Here is a 16,257-nt window from a genome sequence, read left to right as displayed (position 1 = left end):
ATGGCTGTGTGGTAAGAAGTCCCATAGTGTGGCACCTCAGGCAAGTGTCTTCTACTATAGCTTCAGGCTGACCAAAACCTTGTGAGTGTATTTGATAGATAGAAACTGAAAGAAGCCCATTATATATATATATATATATATATATATATATACATATATATATATATATATATATATATATATATTAGTGTGTGTATGTCCATATCTGTTCCTCACCCCCACCTGACAATCAGAGTGTGTTTGTTTACATCCTCGTAACTTAGCAGTTTGGCAAAAGAGACTGTTAGAATAAGTACTTGGCTTTAAAAAAAAAGAAGTACTGGGGTCGATTCATTTGTTTAAAATTCTTCAAGGTGGTACTCCAGCATGGCCACAGTCTAATTACTGAAATAAATATAAGATAAAACAACTAAAGCAAAAAACAAGTCTAAATGACTAAAAGAAACCTTTGGAAAAATTAGAATAAAGTTATAGATTTCTTGTTTTAGCAAGGAGTCATCCCCTTAATGAAAGTAGATACCATAAATACAGAATGGGACATCTTGGTGCTGGAAGGCATCGAGTGTAATGGGGAAAGAGTAGAGTTAATGGAAATCAACTTTATTGATTTTTGAGTGATGAACTGCAATGTTAATTTTGATGTGATTTGAACTCATAACCTAAAAGAACAAAGCTAAAAACTGGAAAGCTTTCAACATGTTATTAATGATAGAGATGGTTAGAATGTCAGGCTCACAATCATGAGGTAGTGAGTTTGATTCCCCAACTGAGCTGTGAGTTGTGTTCTTGAGCGAGACACTTTATTTCACATTGCTCCAGTTCACTCAGCTGTAGAAATGAGTTGCTCGATGATTCAACAGATGTATGTAATACTGTGAATCACACTGAATTTATGACAATAATAATAATATTTTCTACTATAGGCACAAGGCCTGAAATTTTGGGGAGAGGGGGCTAGTTGATTACATTAACCCCAGTGAGTAACTGGTACTTATTTTTATCAACCCCGAAAGGGTAAATGGCAAAGTGGACCTTGGCAGAATTTGAACTCAGAATGTAGCAATGGGTGAAATACGGATAAGCATTTCGTCCAGCAGACTATGATGATAATAATCATAAGAAGAAAAGGAATTTCTTTATTCATTAATATTAATGATTTGTTTAATAGTTGTAATGATTAATAATTCTTTATTTGCTGCAAACAAATATTGTAAAATTATTAAAATTTTCACAATACAGTACAATATTATACAATTGGCAAACATTAATTAGTTGGTGCATATAGTCATGGAGAAAAATATAACTATAAAAAGAAGAAATACATGAGAAATGTTTGTGATAGTTAAAATGGTGATGATAACAATGTAGGTTGACCAAAATCAAATCACTGAAATATTGGTAGAAAATGTGTGAAAGAAGGTTTGAAGAAGTATCGTTCTTGTCTTCGGATTGCATACCTAATCCATTTCTCAGTTTAACACAAGCATTTGGGTGTTTTCAGAAGAAACCACTACTGTTTTTACTACCTGGGCCAGGTTGCTGGTGAGAGGATTAGTTTTGTCTTTGCTTTTATCAGTTTCAGAAGCCCTGAAAAATGTCACAGGGACTATAATTCCCTGTCTATTATCATCATCATCTTCATCATTTAACATCTGATTTCTATGCTGGCATAGGTTGGACTGTTTGACTGGAGTTGGTAAAGCCAGGGGCCACTCCATAGTCTATAGTCTGTTCTGCTATGGTTTCTATGGCTGGATGCCCTTCCTAATGCAACAGCACAGGCATCAATTCTGCTGTGGCAGATGGGATATATATATATATATATATATATATATATGTGACCGAGACCTTTGGAAATGTGCTGTGCGTGAGAAGACCCGGCAAGCCAAGTAAGATCGTTGCCAGTGCCCCTGGACTGGCTCTTGTGCGGGTGGCACATGAGATGCACCATTTTGAGCGTGGCCGTTGCCAGTACCGCCTGACTGGCTCCCGTAGGATTTTCGAGTGAGATCGTTGCCAGTGCCCCTGGACTGGCTTGTGCGGGTGGCACATAAAAGACACCATTTCGAGCGTGGCCGTTTTCGTGCGGGTGACACGTAAAAGCACCCACTACACTCTCTGAGTGGTTGGCGTTAGGAAGGGCATCCAGCTGTAGAAACTCTGCCAAATTAGATTGGAGCCTGGTGTTGCCATCCGGTTTCACCAGTCCTCAGTCAAATCGTCCAACCCATGCTAGCATGGAAAGCGGACGTTAAACGATGATGATGATGATGATGATGATATGTGTGTGTGTGTGTGTGTATGTGAGAAACTATGACAAATACAAGTTTTACAATCATTTATTCCCTGTGAACATTTCATCATTGAAGCTATTAACAGCCACTGCAGTGGATGTTCCAAGTACCACTGGATGCTGAACCACAACAGATCATAACTGTACACACAAGATATATTGCATAGCAGCTGATGATGGAAACACATTTGCTTTGCTCAATTGTGAATTTCTTATATCTTAGTTTCGTTATTCTGCGTTGTCCTTCATTCTTGTAAAGTGGAATGTGTTTGTGGATTCATAGTCTGTGGAGATGACTTACTTTGGTATTGATTGTCTTTTTTTTTTCATAGGCAAGCTATTAAAAAATAAAAACAAACAAAAAATTTTACCAGCCATATCCAGCCAAAATAATCTACCTGTTTTATTTTGAAACTGGCCAGATCCAAGCCTCTCACATTTACCCCACAATATTATTATAAAAAATAAATAATCATGTCAAAGTTGCAAGCTAATGCATGGCTAATTCAAATCAATGTGAATAAATAAGCATTACATTTGAAAGAGAAATCTGAATGCTAAAGGGTTAATCCCAGCTCTGTTTGAATAGACTTATTTCATGCAAGTAGCCAGATACTTTAGTGTAATTCACAGTACTAAAGATATGCATGTATGAAGCGTCTGCTATTCTGGTTTCAGTGATCAGTTTTCTAACCAATTTATCTCCTGTAGTAAGCTATCCTAAAATGTAATAACTTCAAACTTGTTTCCCATTTCGAAGTTGGCTATAAACATGAAGGAACTTTGATACTATGTTGAGCTGAAGGAAAAACCAAGCAGCTCTTTTGATTTAACTTGATTGCTTTATTATTTTAGCTGCTGTAATTATTTGTTTCCTTCATGGCTTGGATGTTTAATTTAATTCTAATTAATTTTATTACTTTATTGCAGGATGCCCTCTGGTGGTTACATAGCTGGCAAAGCTTTGACAAGGTGGGAAGCTGACACTGACAACATCGATATAGACTATCGTAGCCTTGAAGGAGACAACCGCTGTAAGTGGTTAAATGAGTGTTTTAGTGGACGGAAAGGCCTTGTGCTACGAATTTTACTGGTCTTTGTTCTCTTTTGTGTTGGATTAATTGTTGGATACATAATACGCCGGAATGTACACGAACATTTTATTGCACCAGCTGCAAAATGTGAACCCCAGACACCACAGGTAAGAAACCAAAATATATTATAATATTAGTTGTAAATTTCTATATTGATGTTCATTGGTTATTTCAGATATTTATCACTTCTTGTTAGTAATCTGGTTGGAGGCAAAAAAAAAAAAAAAAAAAAAGGAAACCATTGTTAAAGAAGCCCTCAAGAGAAGTAAGATGTCATCTTCTAAAATTTATCATAAGCTAATCAGACCAATCATCTGTGTTACAGCAATTTAGATGATGATGATGGTCATGGTCATGGTCATGGTCATGGTCATGATGGTCATGGTCATGGTGATGATGATGATGATCCTTTCTACTGTAGGCACAAGGTCTGAAATTAATGGGAGGGAACTAATCAAGTACAGTGACTCCAGTGTTTAACTGGTACTGAATTTATCAACCCCGAAGGGATGAAAGGCAAAGTTGACCTTGGTGGAATTTGTATAATAATAATAATAATAATAATAATCCTCTCTACTAAAGATACAAGACCTGAAATTTGGTGGGAGGGAACAAGTTGATTACATCAACCCCTGTGTTTCACTGGTACTTAATTTATCAACCTTGAATTCAGAACGTAAGGACAGACCAAATGCTGCTAAGCATTTTGCTTGGTGTGCTAACAATTCTGCCAATTCTCTGTCTTAATAATATTCATAATTATAATAATGGTTTCAAATTTTGCCACAAGGGCAGTAGTTTTGAGGAGAAATGCAAGTCAATTACATCAATGCCAATGCTTGACCAGTACTTCATTTTATTGACCATGGAAGGTTGTAAGACAATGTTGACCTCTGTGGGATTTGAACTACGACTGTAAAAAGCCAGAAGAAATACTACTAAACATTTTCCCGATACAATAAGTAATAATCCATTTTACTAAAGGTACAATTTTGGGGAAAGGGCTAGTCAATTTTATCAACCTCAGTACATAGCTAGGATTCATTTTATTGACCCCAAAAGGATGAAAAGCAAAATCGACCTTAATGTAGAACGAAATGCTGCTAAGCATTTTGCCCAGCATGCTAACCTCTGCCGGCTTGCTACCTTAGATACACTAAGTAATAATAATAATAATAATAATAATAATTGTATCTAAAATAGGCAGATGACTAGAAATTCAGATGGAGGAGTACAGTTGATTATATTATCCCCACTATTTAGTGGGCACTTTATTTTATTGACCTCAGAGAAATGGAAGGCTAAGTTGACCATGGTAAGATTTGAACTCATTGGAAAAATAGCAAAGCCTAATGAGTGAACCTTGACAGAAAATCAAGAGTTCAACTACTGACACACTTATTTTGACTATTTTATTTCTTTATTATTTTTTCTACCACCAAGCCAGTGTCAAATATTAATCTCCATACTCTTTGAATTTCACTAGTGAAGTTGTGAAAAGAACTATAGCTCAGCTGTTCAGTATTTCTAGACATCATAGTACTGGCATACTTTGAGAACCACAAGTGTCATAACTTATATGCAATTACAATCATAGATCTGATGTAGTTTGTTACTCTTTAATGGTTTTGTAATTGCCATCCTGGCACCTGTAGTAAATTTTGAACTGAAAGATTTAAACATATGTAGAATTAATGTAGGTGATGTTTAATTTGACTCATTTTTTAGGACCTGAAATTTCATATAAATTCATTCACTATAGTGTATGCACTCTTCCAAAATTGCAAGTGATAGTGCCATGTGCTATTATTTATTCTGTGGGGTACAATGGTAGCACACTTACATTCATATGCACTACTAACAGTTGAATGACTTTTGAGTGTTTGTATATAAATCGCAAACACAAGTCTGGGTTTATTTCATTTTCTTAAAAGTAGATGCCTGTCATTTCTAATATTTTATAATAAAACGAAAGTGCTTCCTATGACTGGGAGGTTATCAATGAAAGTGTCTTTGTTTTATTGAATTTTATTCTATTCACTAGGCTCCTCGCTGACTGAGATATATTTCTCTTACTAGATTCTTCTGTACTTACTAACGTATTTGGTGACAAGGGTACATTAGAGGTAGATATTGGAGTACTTGAATCTATTTCATTAGACTACATTTTCAATATGTCATTCCAAGTAACCTGTTAGATGACTGGATAAAATGTTCAACACAATTAAGTTACATAGCTGCTAAGTTAATTGAAATTGTACAAACCAGCCTGCTGAGAAACTGGAGACATTTCTGTGCAAGTAGTAATACTGAGGACAATATTACTGGTCAATATTCTTATTTCACTTGACTATCTTTTGAGAAATATGTTAATCTGGAGTCCACATAAGCTGTTATAGTTTAACTATCTTCAATACATGCAAATATATAAATATATCCTCTGTTTCATATATGTGTGTGTTTGTGTGTGTGTGTATAGGATGAGTATGTGGTTAAGAAGTCTACTTCCAAGCCACACTGTTTCCTATTCAGTCCCACTGCACGACACCTTAAGCGTGTGTCTTCTACTATAGCTACAGGTAAACAAAGCCTTGTGAATGGATTTGGTAGATATAATCTGAAAGAAATCCATTGTATATATATATATGCTTGTGTATCTGTGCCTTGATATTATGTGATAGTTGTAAACAAGCACCACTGTTATACATCTTTTAATGTCTGTTTTCCATGCTGGCATGGGTTAGACTAAACAAGTAGTGCAGTTTATTTCCAGTCTTCCATGAAAACATGTCTAGTCATGAGGAAATATTTATCTTGCTTGAAATGAAGCAAAGGTTGACAACAGGAAGGGTATACAATCATAGACAATCTATCTCAACAAATTCTGTCTGGTATTAATATGACAACAAGGCTTTATGAATAAAAGCAATATTAAGCAAGAGAAATCAGTGCCAAATTTTAAGTACAGCATATATTTTATTAACAACTGTATTTTACCATTATGTTACAACTACTAGTTTCATCACAATAAAGCTTCTCAGGTAATGTGATTCTTATACCCCTTTCATAAATTGTCTTTTGAAGAAGAATGGAGACAAATGAATTTTCTTCTTACTGTTATAAAAACAGTTTTCCTCCAAATTCTTTTAAGAATCATTATAATGTGAATTAAAGACACAACCACCATTCTTCACCTTACATGGTCTCCGTTCATTGTCTCTTTGTGGTTTCTTTGAGACAAATACTGTCATTGAGTCTCTGCTGACAGGATTGACCAAGCAGTGAAGGTTTGTGCCAATTTGTTCCTCTCCTTGTCTGGTAGCTTTCCAAAACTGTCAAATCCAGATCACCTACCCAGTTATACCACTCATGTAGCTGTAGACACAATAGTGCTTTTCTCCTAGAGACATGCTTTTAAAAAGAACTGAGGATTGCCTTACTTTCAGTGGTTTTATAGCAGATTGGACACACTAGCCATGAATTTCTAAACCCCCATACTAACTATAATATAATGACAATATGCAGTAATAAATTATGCATACACACTCACACTATAAAATTTATCTGTTATAGTAATTTTGTTTCTTTATGCACTGTGTGATACCATATCAACACATCTCCTAACAGCTAACATTCTCTTAGTTAGAAGACTAGTTTAGGATCTTTGCTATAAGAAAAATTAGTTCCATCATATGAAGCTATTTGTGGTAGCTAATAAACTTTAAGCTGGCAGTCATCGAATGAATTTCGCCATAAGGAATGTGTGTTCGTTATTAATACTTCAAATAATAAAAAAAATTATGTAAGGAAACTTCAATATCTTACAGAAGAGAAACTAGCTAAATCAGAAATGATTAAAGCTACCCTTGAAAAAAAAAAGTTATTATCAACAATTTCAATAAATATTGATTAAATTCTATTTGGTTATTTTTTATTTCATATTTTTCATTTCTTATTTATATTTTCCATGTTGCTCTAATAGGTTTGATTCATATGCAACACTCACTTCTGTTCAATCCTTGTTTTGTTATTTGCACATGTCAAAATTTAAACACTGGTTTCTAATGAGATCACCAAAATTTGTTTCATTATTTAAATTTTTTTTTTTTCAAGTTTAATAATTTCAAAAATTATTATAAGAAAATTTATATTATAAAATCCAAAATCATCGTAAGCAAATATTTTATACAAAAATGATTCATTTAGATTTGCTGGTATTTTGCCACTGGCATGACATGTACGCTGTAAGATTTTTTCATATGTCAGTATATCTATATATTAAATTAAACCATATTTAAAATATAGGTATCAGTTTCAGGAGAAATATTTGGATGATATCCTCATGGCTGTGGTTCTAAATTCATTTTTTTTCTGAGAAAATTAAATGTTAATTAGCTTAGTTTGACAAGAAATGTAGCAGGGACTGCCATCCTTGAAAATGGTTGCAGGGATTGCCATCCAAGTTTAAAGATTGATGATATTCATATTAAATTCTGCATCTCCATGACAGAATTTGTGTGCATGTCTGTACACATACAGATGCATATATTTTATATCTAGCTCAGTAATTTCTCTCTTTTTCATAATTTATTTAACCATTCTGCTCACTGCTTTATAACCATGTTCTACTTTAGAATAATTTACATTGGTTTCACAAATGTTTACATTTGTATCTCGAATCAACTGGAAACCTTTCCTACAGCTGATACTTATTCTGTGGTTGATCAGTGGAACATGTTTATGATCCAGGCTAGATTTTATATGGACCTTGCCCCAGCACACAGCTTGTCTATAGCAATACCAGTAAGACTTGAATTTATCCCTTTACTATCACTTGAACATTAATTTTACAGTTATTTAGACTTCTGTCTATATATGTGAAACCTAATAATAACAGTAATCAATTCTACTATAGTTCTCAATCAGGGCCCATATGGCCCCTGAGGGTCCATGTAAGATTTTTGAGGGGGGGTCCATGCAAAAAAATAGTGAATTTGGGATCTACATTAGTATTTTAAGGGCTTCTGAAAAAAATTTGCTTTAGCTGTATGTACTGGTATGTATTGCAAGAAACAGCTAGGATTCTTTCTCTAACGTTTTACATAGTTTGACCTACACAAGTTAATGTGCATAAAATGAAACAGGAATTTTGAAAGAAGTATCTATAGAACTAGTTTTTAAACATCAAGAGGCTATGGGGGTGCACCAGAATAAAGTAGTAATCAAAGGGCTACATAGGTAAAAAAAATGTTTGAGAACCCCTGTACTTTAGGCCTGGGGCCTGAAATTTGGTGGAAGGGGGCTAGTTGATTACATTGACCTCAGTACTCAACTGGTACTTATTCTATCGACTTTAAAAGGGTCAAAGACCTTGGCAGAATTTGAACTCAGAATGTAAAGACGAACAAAATACCACTAAGCATTTTTGCCTAACTTGCTAACAATTCTGCTAGCTCGCTATATTCATAATAATAATAATGATAGTAATAGTAATAATAATTATTATTATTGGTACAAGGCCAGCAACTTTGGGGATGAGGTAAATTGATTACATCGATCCCAGTGTTCAACTGATAATTATTTTAATAAATCCTGAAAGGGTAAAAGGCTAAGTTGACCTCTAACATTTGAACACAGAATGTAAAGACAGACAAAATATCACAAAGCCTTTTGTCTAGTGTGTTAATGATTCTGCTAGATTGCCATAATAATAATAATAATAATAATAATAATACAACAAATTGCCATGTATTTCTACAAGAAACAGAGAAGCTCTCAAAATATAAAAGTCTGGAAATAGAGATAACCCAAATGTGGACCCTAAAAACATCTTTCACTTGGCCAATCCTATTCATTCGGTCATTTAACATCCATGTTTTCCCCACATTAGTGGATGTAGAAGGAAATTTATTGGGGGAAAGATTTTATGGCTGGATGCTCTCCCTGTTACCAACACTTGCCTGCTTTTCAAGTAAGAGGTATCTTTATTGCACACTTTTTCAAAAGCACAGAGCAACTGTTCTTAATGTTAGTAGGAAATATCAACAAATAGTGATGAGTGTAGAATATATAAGCATTGATGCACATAAGTATGCATATATAAACACACAGAAAAAACAAAAATACAGTTTCAACTCAGAATTGAAACCCATTTCCATATTGTGTGGTCTTGCAATAATAAGAGTTTTAGGATAATGAAAAATAATAATAGGAATACAAACACACATGCATGTTTCTGTGTGTAAGATGTCTGTGCATGCATTTATGCATAAACACATGCACATATATATACATACACACACACACTCACATATATATACACACACACATATGTATATGATGCATACACACATATATGTATATATGCGTATATGATGTATGCTGTATGTCTATGTTTTTCAGTACACACACACACATTCTCTCTTTTTCTCTCTCCAATTTAATCTTCAAATAATTATTGAGAGATTTTTAAGAAATACTAAGAACCAAAATTAACAGGTTGACAAATTATTCAGTTGGGATAGGAAGTTATTAGGATGTAAATTAGATATTAATTTCTCTATGGGTCAAATTTGTGATTTAAAAATCTAATAATAAAGAAAGAGTATGAGAGGAAAAGACAGACATTTAGACAGAAAGGAGGAAGAGGGAGTAAACAAATGAATGTTTCATGACACAATCTTTCATGTGGGAGAAAATCAGCCAAAATGGCTAGTTTACTGCTCTCCAATGTCTGGTAAAATAATTTAATTATTAAACAATTGATGATTAGCTGACTATTTTTGCTGGAGTAAATTTATCGATATTTTATTACTGACAAATACAACATAGACAAAAGAAAAAACAAAAAAGAAATGTCTTTTTTGTTTTGTATTTTTTCTATATGAAGAAGACAGGAAATTTCTCTACTAACCCATCCCTACCCCATGTCTATATTTAGTTAATTTAGGGGTAAGTAAGAGTTATTTAAGAGCAATTTATTCTTTCCTTTCTCAATAGGGCCATTTGAGATTTCTTGAACAACTTCACAAAGGAGAATGTTGTTAGATGATATCGGTAGAGACATGAATTTCAGAGAGAATGTTTCATGCAATTTGTTTCAATTGTTTGAGCTTTGAGTTCAAATCCTGCCAAAATCAACTTTGCATTTTATCTTTTGTGGTTAATACTAAAAAAGAAATGCCAGTCCATGGACTGTGGATTGGTTGAACTGTAGGAATGTCAGAACAGATGCCTTGCAGTGTGTGTTCCAGCCCTTTGCATCCTGAGTTTATATGAATTGAACTTTTGGCCTGTCCAAATAAATAAATAAATTAGATTAAAAAAGTTTTAAAAATTCACAATTTCTTTTTAAAATATTACTAAACAAAGTTGTTTCTTATTTCTTTATTGCCCACAAGGGGACAAACATAGAGGGGACAGACAAGGGGGATTAAGTCGATTACCTCGACCCCAGTGCATAACTGATACTTAATTTATCGACCCCGAAAGAATGAAAGGCAAAGTCGACCTCAGCGGAATTTGAACTCAGAACATAACGGCAGATGAAATACTGCTAAGCATTTCGCCCGGCGTGCTAACGTTTCTGCCAGCTCACCACCTTTACTAAACAAAGTTGTTTCTTGTGTTGTTTGATCTTAACTTTACGTTTTTGAGATATGATAAACACACAGACAGGTTATGAAATAACAAAATTTCAAATTGATTTGAATAAGTAGTCGAAGAGATGAAGTATAAGTATCTATATGTGTGTTTGCATTTGAGTGATCTATCCTTCACACTGTAGAGTGACTAAGATTATCACAAAGATTAACTTACTATTCTCTTTTCTCTCTCTTCTTTTGCTTAATTAATTTTTGGATTTTTCAGTCACGCATTTTTGTGGTTTCATTCAAAATCTGCCAAGCTGTAAAAACTACAGTTACAGTATTGAAAACTTTTATACTTTATACATAGCCTTCTTTCACATTAAAGAACTCTTCTTTTCTCTCTCTCCCTCTCTCTCTCTCTCTCTCTCTTTTTTTTTTGCATTTATTTTTCTCCTACATTTCCACTTTTGCTTCTTCAAAAGCCCTTAAAGATTGCCAATGCTGGAAACGGCACAAGTTATTGGCAAATTGATCTGGCAACTGTCCACATCTTCTTTTGGCTTGATGTGCACAGACTCTCACAGGAATAACATGGTCATCACTTTCAGTCAGCATAAAACTTACAACTTACTACCATCTCTAGCAGAAATCTATGACTAATGACCGGTGCCAAGAAGAAGAGTAATTTGTGAACTTTGATTTGAAAGTTTTCAGCCTTTGTTGTGTGTATGCTATGGGTTATATATATATATATTTTAATTTTCTTTCCTCTTCTTATTTTGTTTCCCTAACTTCAATTTATCTCTGTCTTTGCTTCTACATTTTATCCTTAACCATGTAACCATGTGTATTCGTGTTTCACATGAAAATGTTCTCAATATTTAAAATAGAATTTTCGTTTTGATATTTATATATTTGTTTTCAAATCTTACACTTTCTTTATTTTTTTTCTTAACAGATTTGTTTTAATGTAATGAATTATTTTATTTTATTTTATTTTATCTTATTATATTTTTTTTTGTTAGATTCCTATTAAATCAATACGCTTGTATACACCCTCACATACTTCCACATATATATATAACCATGCACACAAATACATACACAACACATTCAATCAATACACTCACATACACATCCGCACACCCATACCTACAAACATATATTTACATACACCTATACACACTTACATACATAGATGCTTGTGTGGGTGTCTGTATACATAAGTATATATAAATATATATATATATGTGTGTGTGTATATGTTTACTTATGTTTGCATATGTTTACATCTGTTTATATGTTTACGTACGTGTATGTATATATATATATGCATATGTGAGACCTTTGGAAATGTGCTGTGTGTGAGAAGACCCGGCAAGCCAAGTAAGATCGTTGCCAGTGCCCCTGGACTGGTTCTTGTGCGGGTGGCACATGAGATGCACCATTTTGAGCGTGGCCGTTGCCAGTACCGCCTGACTGGCTCCCGTAGGATTTTCGAGCGAGATCGTTGCCAGTGCCCCTGGACTGGCTTGTGCGGGTGGCACATAAAAGACACCATTTCGAGCGTGGCCGTTTTCGTGCGGGTGACACGTAAAAGCACCCACTACACTCTCTGAGTGGTTGGCGTTAGGAAGGGCATCCAGCTGTAGAAACTCTGCCAAATTAGACTGGAGCCTGGTGTTGCCATCCGGTTTCACCAGTCCTCAGTCAAATCGTCCAACCCATGCTAGCATGGAAAGCGGACGTTAAACGATGATGATGATGATGATGATATACATATATACACGTATATATACATATATATATCCTCTACTATAGCCTCAGGCCGACCAAAGCCTTGTGAGTGGAATTGGTAGACGGAAACTGAAAGAAGCCCATCATATATATATATATATATATATATATATATATATATACATACATATACATACATATACATACATGTATGTTTGTGTGTCTGTGTTTGTTCCCCCAACATCGCTTGACAACCGATGCTGGTATGTTTACATCCCTGTCACTTGGTGGTTCAGCAAGAGAGACTGATAGAATAAGTACTAGGCTTACAAAGAATAAGTCCTGGCATCAATTTGCTCAATAAAGGCAGTGCTCCAGCATGGCCGCAGTCAAATGACTGAAACAAATAAAAGAAAAAGAAAGAAAAAAGAGTGAATACATCTATATATATATATATATATATATATATGTATATATACATACTGTCCAATCCATGCCAGCATGGAAAACGGTCGTTAAACGATGATGATGATACATATATACATATATATACACTTACATATATATATGTATACATACACACACATATATATATACATTCATATATGCATACATATATATATATATATATATATATATATATATATATATATATATATATACATACATTTATATATATATATATATATATACTAGCAGAAATACCCGGCGTTGCCCGGGTTAAAGAGAATAATGAAATCTAAAAACGCCGTGTAGACTACGCAACCCTCAACTGTTAGTAGCTACGATACCATATTTCTACATTAATAACTCTCCAATCCATGCCAGCATGGAACATAGACATTAAGTGGAATGCTAGAAGAAAGTTTTCAACTCATATGTATATAAAGTAAATACACGTAATTCAGAAACACGTTTTGTGTATTTTATTTCGTAACCAAACAAACAGGTACAGATTATAAATAATGAAAGGCCAATTTTGGTGATTCATTTGACAGAGGTAGTAGAGAGACAATGCGATGATAAATCTGAGGTTGGATCTTGAAGGTTTGTGGATGAATGCTGCCTCAGTTAAATCTCTTGTGGTTCCAAATGATGTCATCTGTAGTACAGTGTCGTATTGTCTAATTTTGTTTTGCAAATGTTAGGAATCTTGGTCAGTTGATGATAACAGTTTCTTCAATAGCTCTGGAGGTTGGGGATTGTGGAATTGTTGGGAATGTTTTTAACTTTGGTGTTATATGTATTGCTTGAATTTCTTTGACATATGAAATATATGTATTTTCACTGGGTTTGTAAAAGCGAGTTGTATAGTTCTCGAGTTTTAGGGATTCACACAGACACACAGACAGACAGACACACATTCTCATCTTTATATATAGAGATATATATATACACACACACACGCACCCAGACACACGTATATATATGTATATCAATATAAATATATGAAAGTCAATGACGTTTCGTAAAAGAAGGTGATCATGTACATACTTTCTTGCTGTTGTGATTATAACACCTCGTTGTAAACAATGTTCCTTGTTTTCCCTTGTGGAGCATATGCAAATAGGTTTTTTTTGCTGCCCACTCTTGAGCAGCCAACATACAGTTGTCCATGTGAGAAGCAGGGCTCTTCCAAGAGAAGACCAGCTACAGACAGTGCTCATCTGTTATGTTCGGGTTAAAATTTCATCAACATCAAAAATATATGAATTTTCATGGGAGTTATGGCCGTTATGCATAGAATATAATTTCCAAATTGCAGACAAAATTTACAATCGATAAATGTCTTAGAACAACCAGTCTCTCATCTGGGAAGGCCTTGAAATCAATGTTACCAACTGGGGACTATGTGTGTCGCAGTGATAATAAAAAGATTCAAAGGAGGTCTGCAACGAAATAATTTTACTCAACACTTTGCAAGTGAATCAGTGGAGGCAAAGATGCGTCTCATTTACTTGACAATTTATGCACCACATTGCAGGAATCACAATGTAAGTATATCTGAAAGGGTAGTCTTACACTGTTGTACCGTTGAATTACAAATAATGCTCATTTGTTATGTTCGGGTTAAAATTTCATCAACATCAAAAATATATGAATTTTCATGGGAGTTATGGCCGTTATGCATAGAATATAATTTCCAAATTTCATAAAGATCAATTCAGTACTTTTGACGTAGTTTTGAATAAGAAAACAAATGACTAATGTGTGTGTTTGTGTGCATGTGTATGTGTGTGATGGGTGTATATATGTATAGATATCTGTATGCATGTATATATATGTATATATGTGTACATATTACATGTACATCTATATATATATACATCTACACATATGTATACATATACATGTATACATATACATGTATACATATAGATCTATATCTCTCTCTCTCTCTCTCTCTCTCTCTCTCTCTCTCTCTATATATATATATATATATATATATATATATATATATATATATATATATACATATACGTGTACATATACTTCTATATGTATACATATACATCTCTCTCTCTCTCTCTCTCTCTGAAAGTATCTGTCATTACAGTATCGAAATGTGATTGTTTCAGTTAGTGGAATAGTTTCATTTTTAAAGTGAAAGTATTTGACATGAGTGTTTTTGTTTCACTTTTGACATGTAATACTTAAATAGTGGAGATACTATGTTGCCGTGGGCTCGAACTCTGCAAGAAGTTAAAACTTTTTTTTGACTAAAACACATCTGGAACCCTAAGTAAGGCATCTGTAAAATTTGAATGAAATTGGTTGCGTAGTTCTCGAGCTTTAGGGATTCACACACACAGACAGACAGACAGACTGACACACATTCTCATTTTTATATATATAGATATATATATATATATATATATATACACATACTTTCCTACCTATGTGTTTATGTTAATTCATTTGGCTGTTTCTGTGCACTAAGATGCAGTGGATTTAATTACTGAAATGGCCATTGCACTGTCTAGTGAATAAGCATGAAATCCAGTCTACAAAACACCAGCCCCATCTGCCTGGCTAGAGGCTATAATTGTGGAATAATCAAAGCTAACATGCTGTAGCTAAAGATTTAATGCTATGGCAGATTTACACTATCATAGGATGGTTAAAGAGCTTTCTTGTATTTAATAATCTAAATGAGTTTCTTGGTGCTCTGCTCCATTACTATTGTTATTATGATACGAGCTCAAAATTTTATTTACTTCGCTTTAACATGTTAGGAACAAAATGTGTATCTAAAGTGTATATAAAAATATAACATATTGTCTATATATTTATAAATACCTATATGATTGTACATGTTTATCCTTTAAATATATTTAGTTACATCTATCTATCTCTATATTTATGAGTGTGCATATATATATATATATATCAAGCCTAATAACTCTTATCTGCATCACTGTCCAATACATGCATATATATACACACACACACACAAACATGTGTATATATATATATATATATATATATATATATATATATATATACATGTATGTATATATACATGTATGTATGTATATATATA

General features: G+C 33.7%; 1 protein-coding gene across 18 annotated transcripts in view; it reads left to right on the top strand.

Moving 5' to 3' along the window:
* The window catches only part of LOC106868354 (N-acetylated-alpha-linked acidic dipeptidase 2), a 1,035,601-nt gene that overhangs the window by 566,395 nt on the left and 452,949 nt on the right, over positions 1–16,257 (top strand). For all 18 annotated transcript variants that reach the window (XM_052970680.2, XM_052970677.2, XM_089357530.1 and 15 more), the window contains one exon: positions 3,224–3,494. In XM_052970680.2, coding sequence (XP_052826640.1) covers positions 3,225–3,494 — 270 coding nt within the window. In that variant the 5' untranslated portion in view covers position 3,224. The remainder of the gene's footprint in view (positions 1–3,223; positions 3,495–16,257) is intronic.

The sequence above is a fragment of the Octopus bimaculoides genome, chromosome 9, assembly GCF_046866305.1.
Source record: "Octopus bimaculoides isolate indiv1 chromosome 9, ASM4686630v1, whole genome shotgun sequence".
NCBI classification, from domain to species: domain Eukaryota; kingdom Metazoa; phylum Mollusca; class Cephalopoda; order Octopoda; family Octopodidae; genus Octopus; species Octopus bimaculoides.
This window is presented reverse-complemented; position numbering and strand designations above follow the sequence as displayed.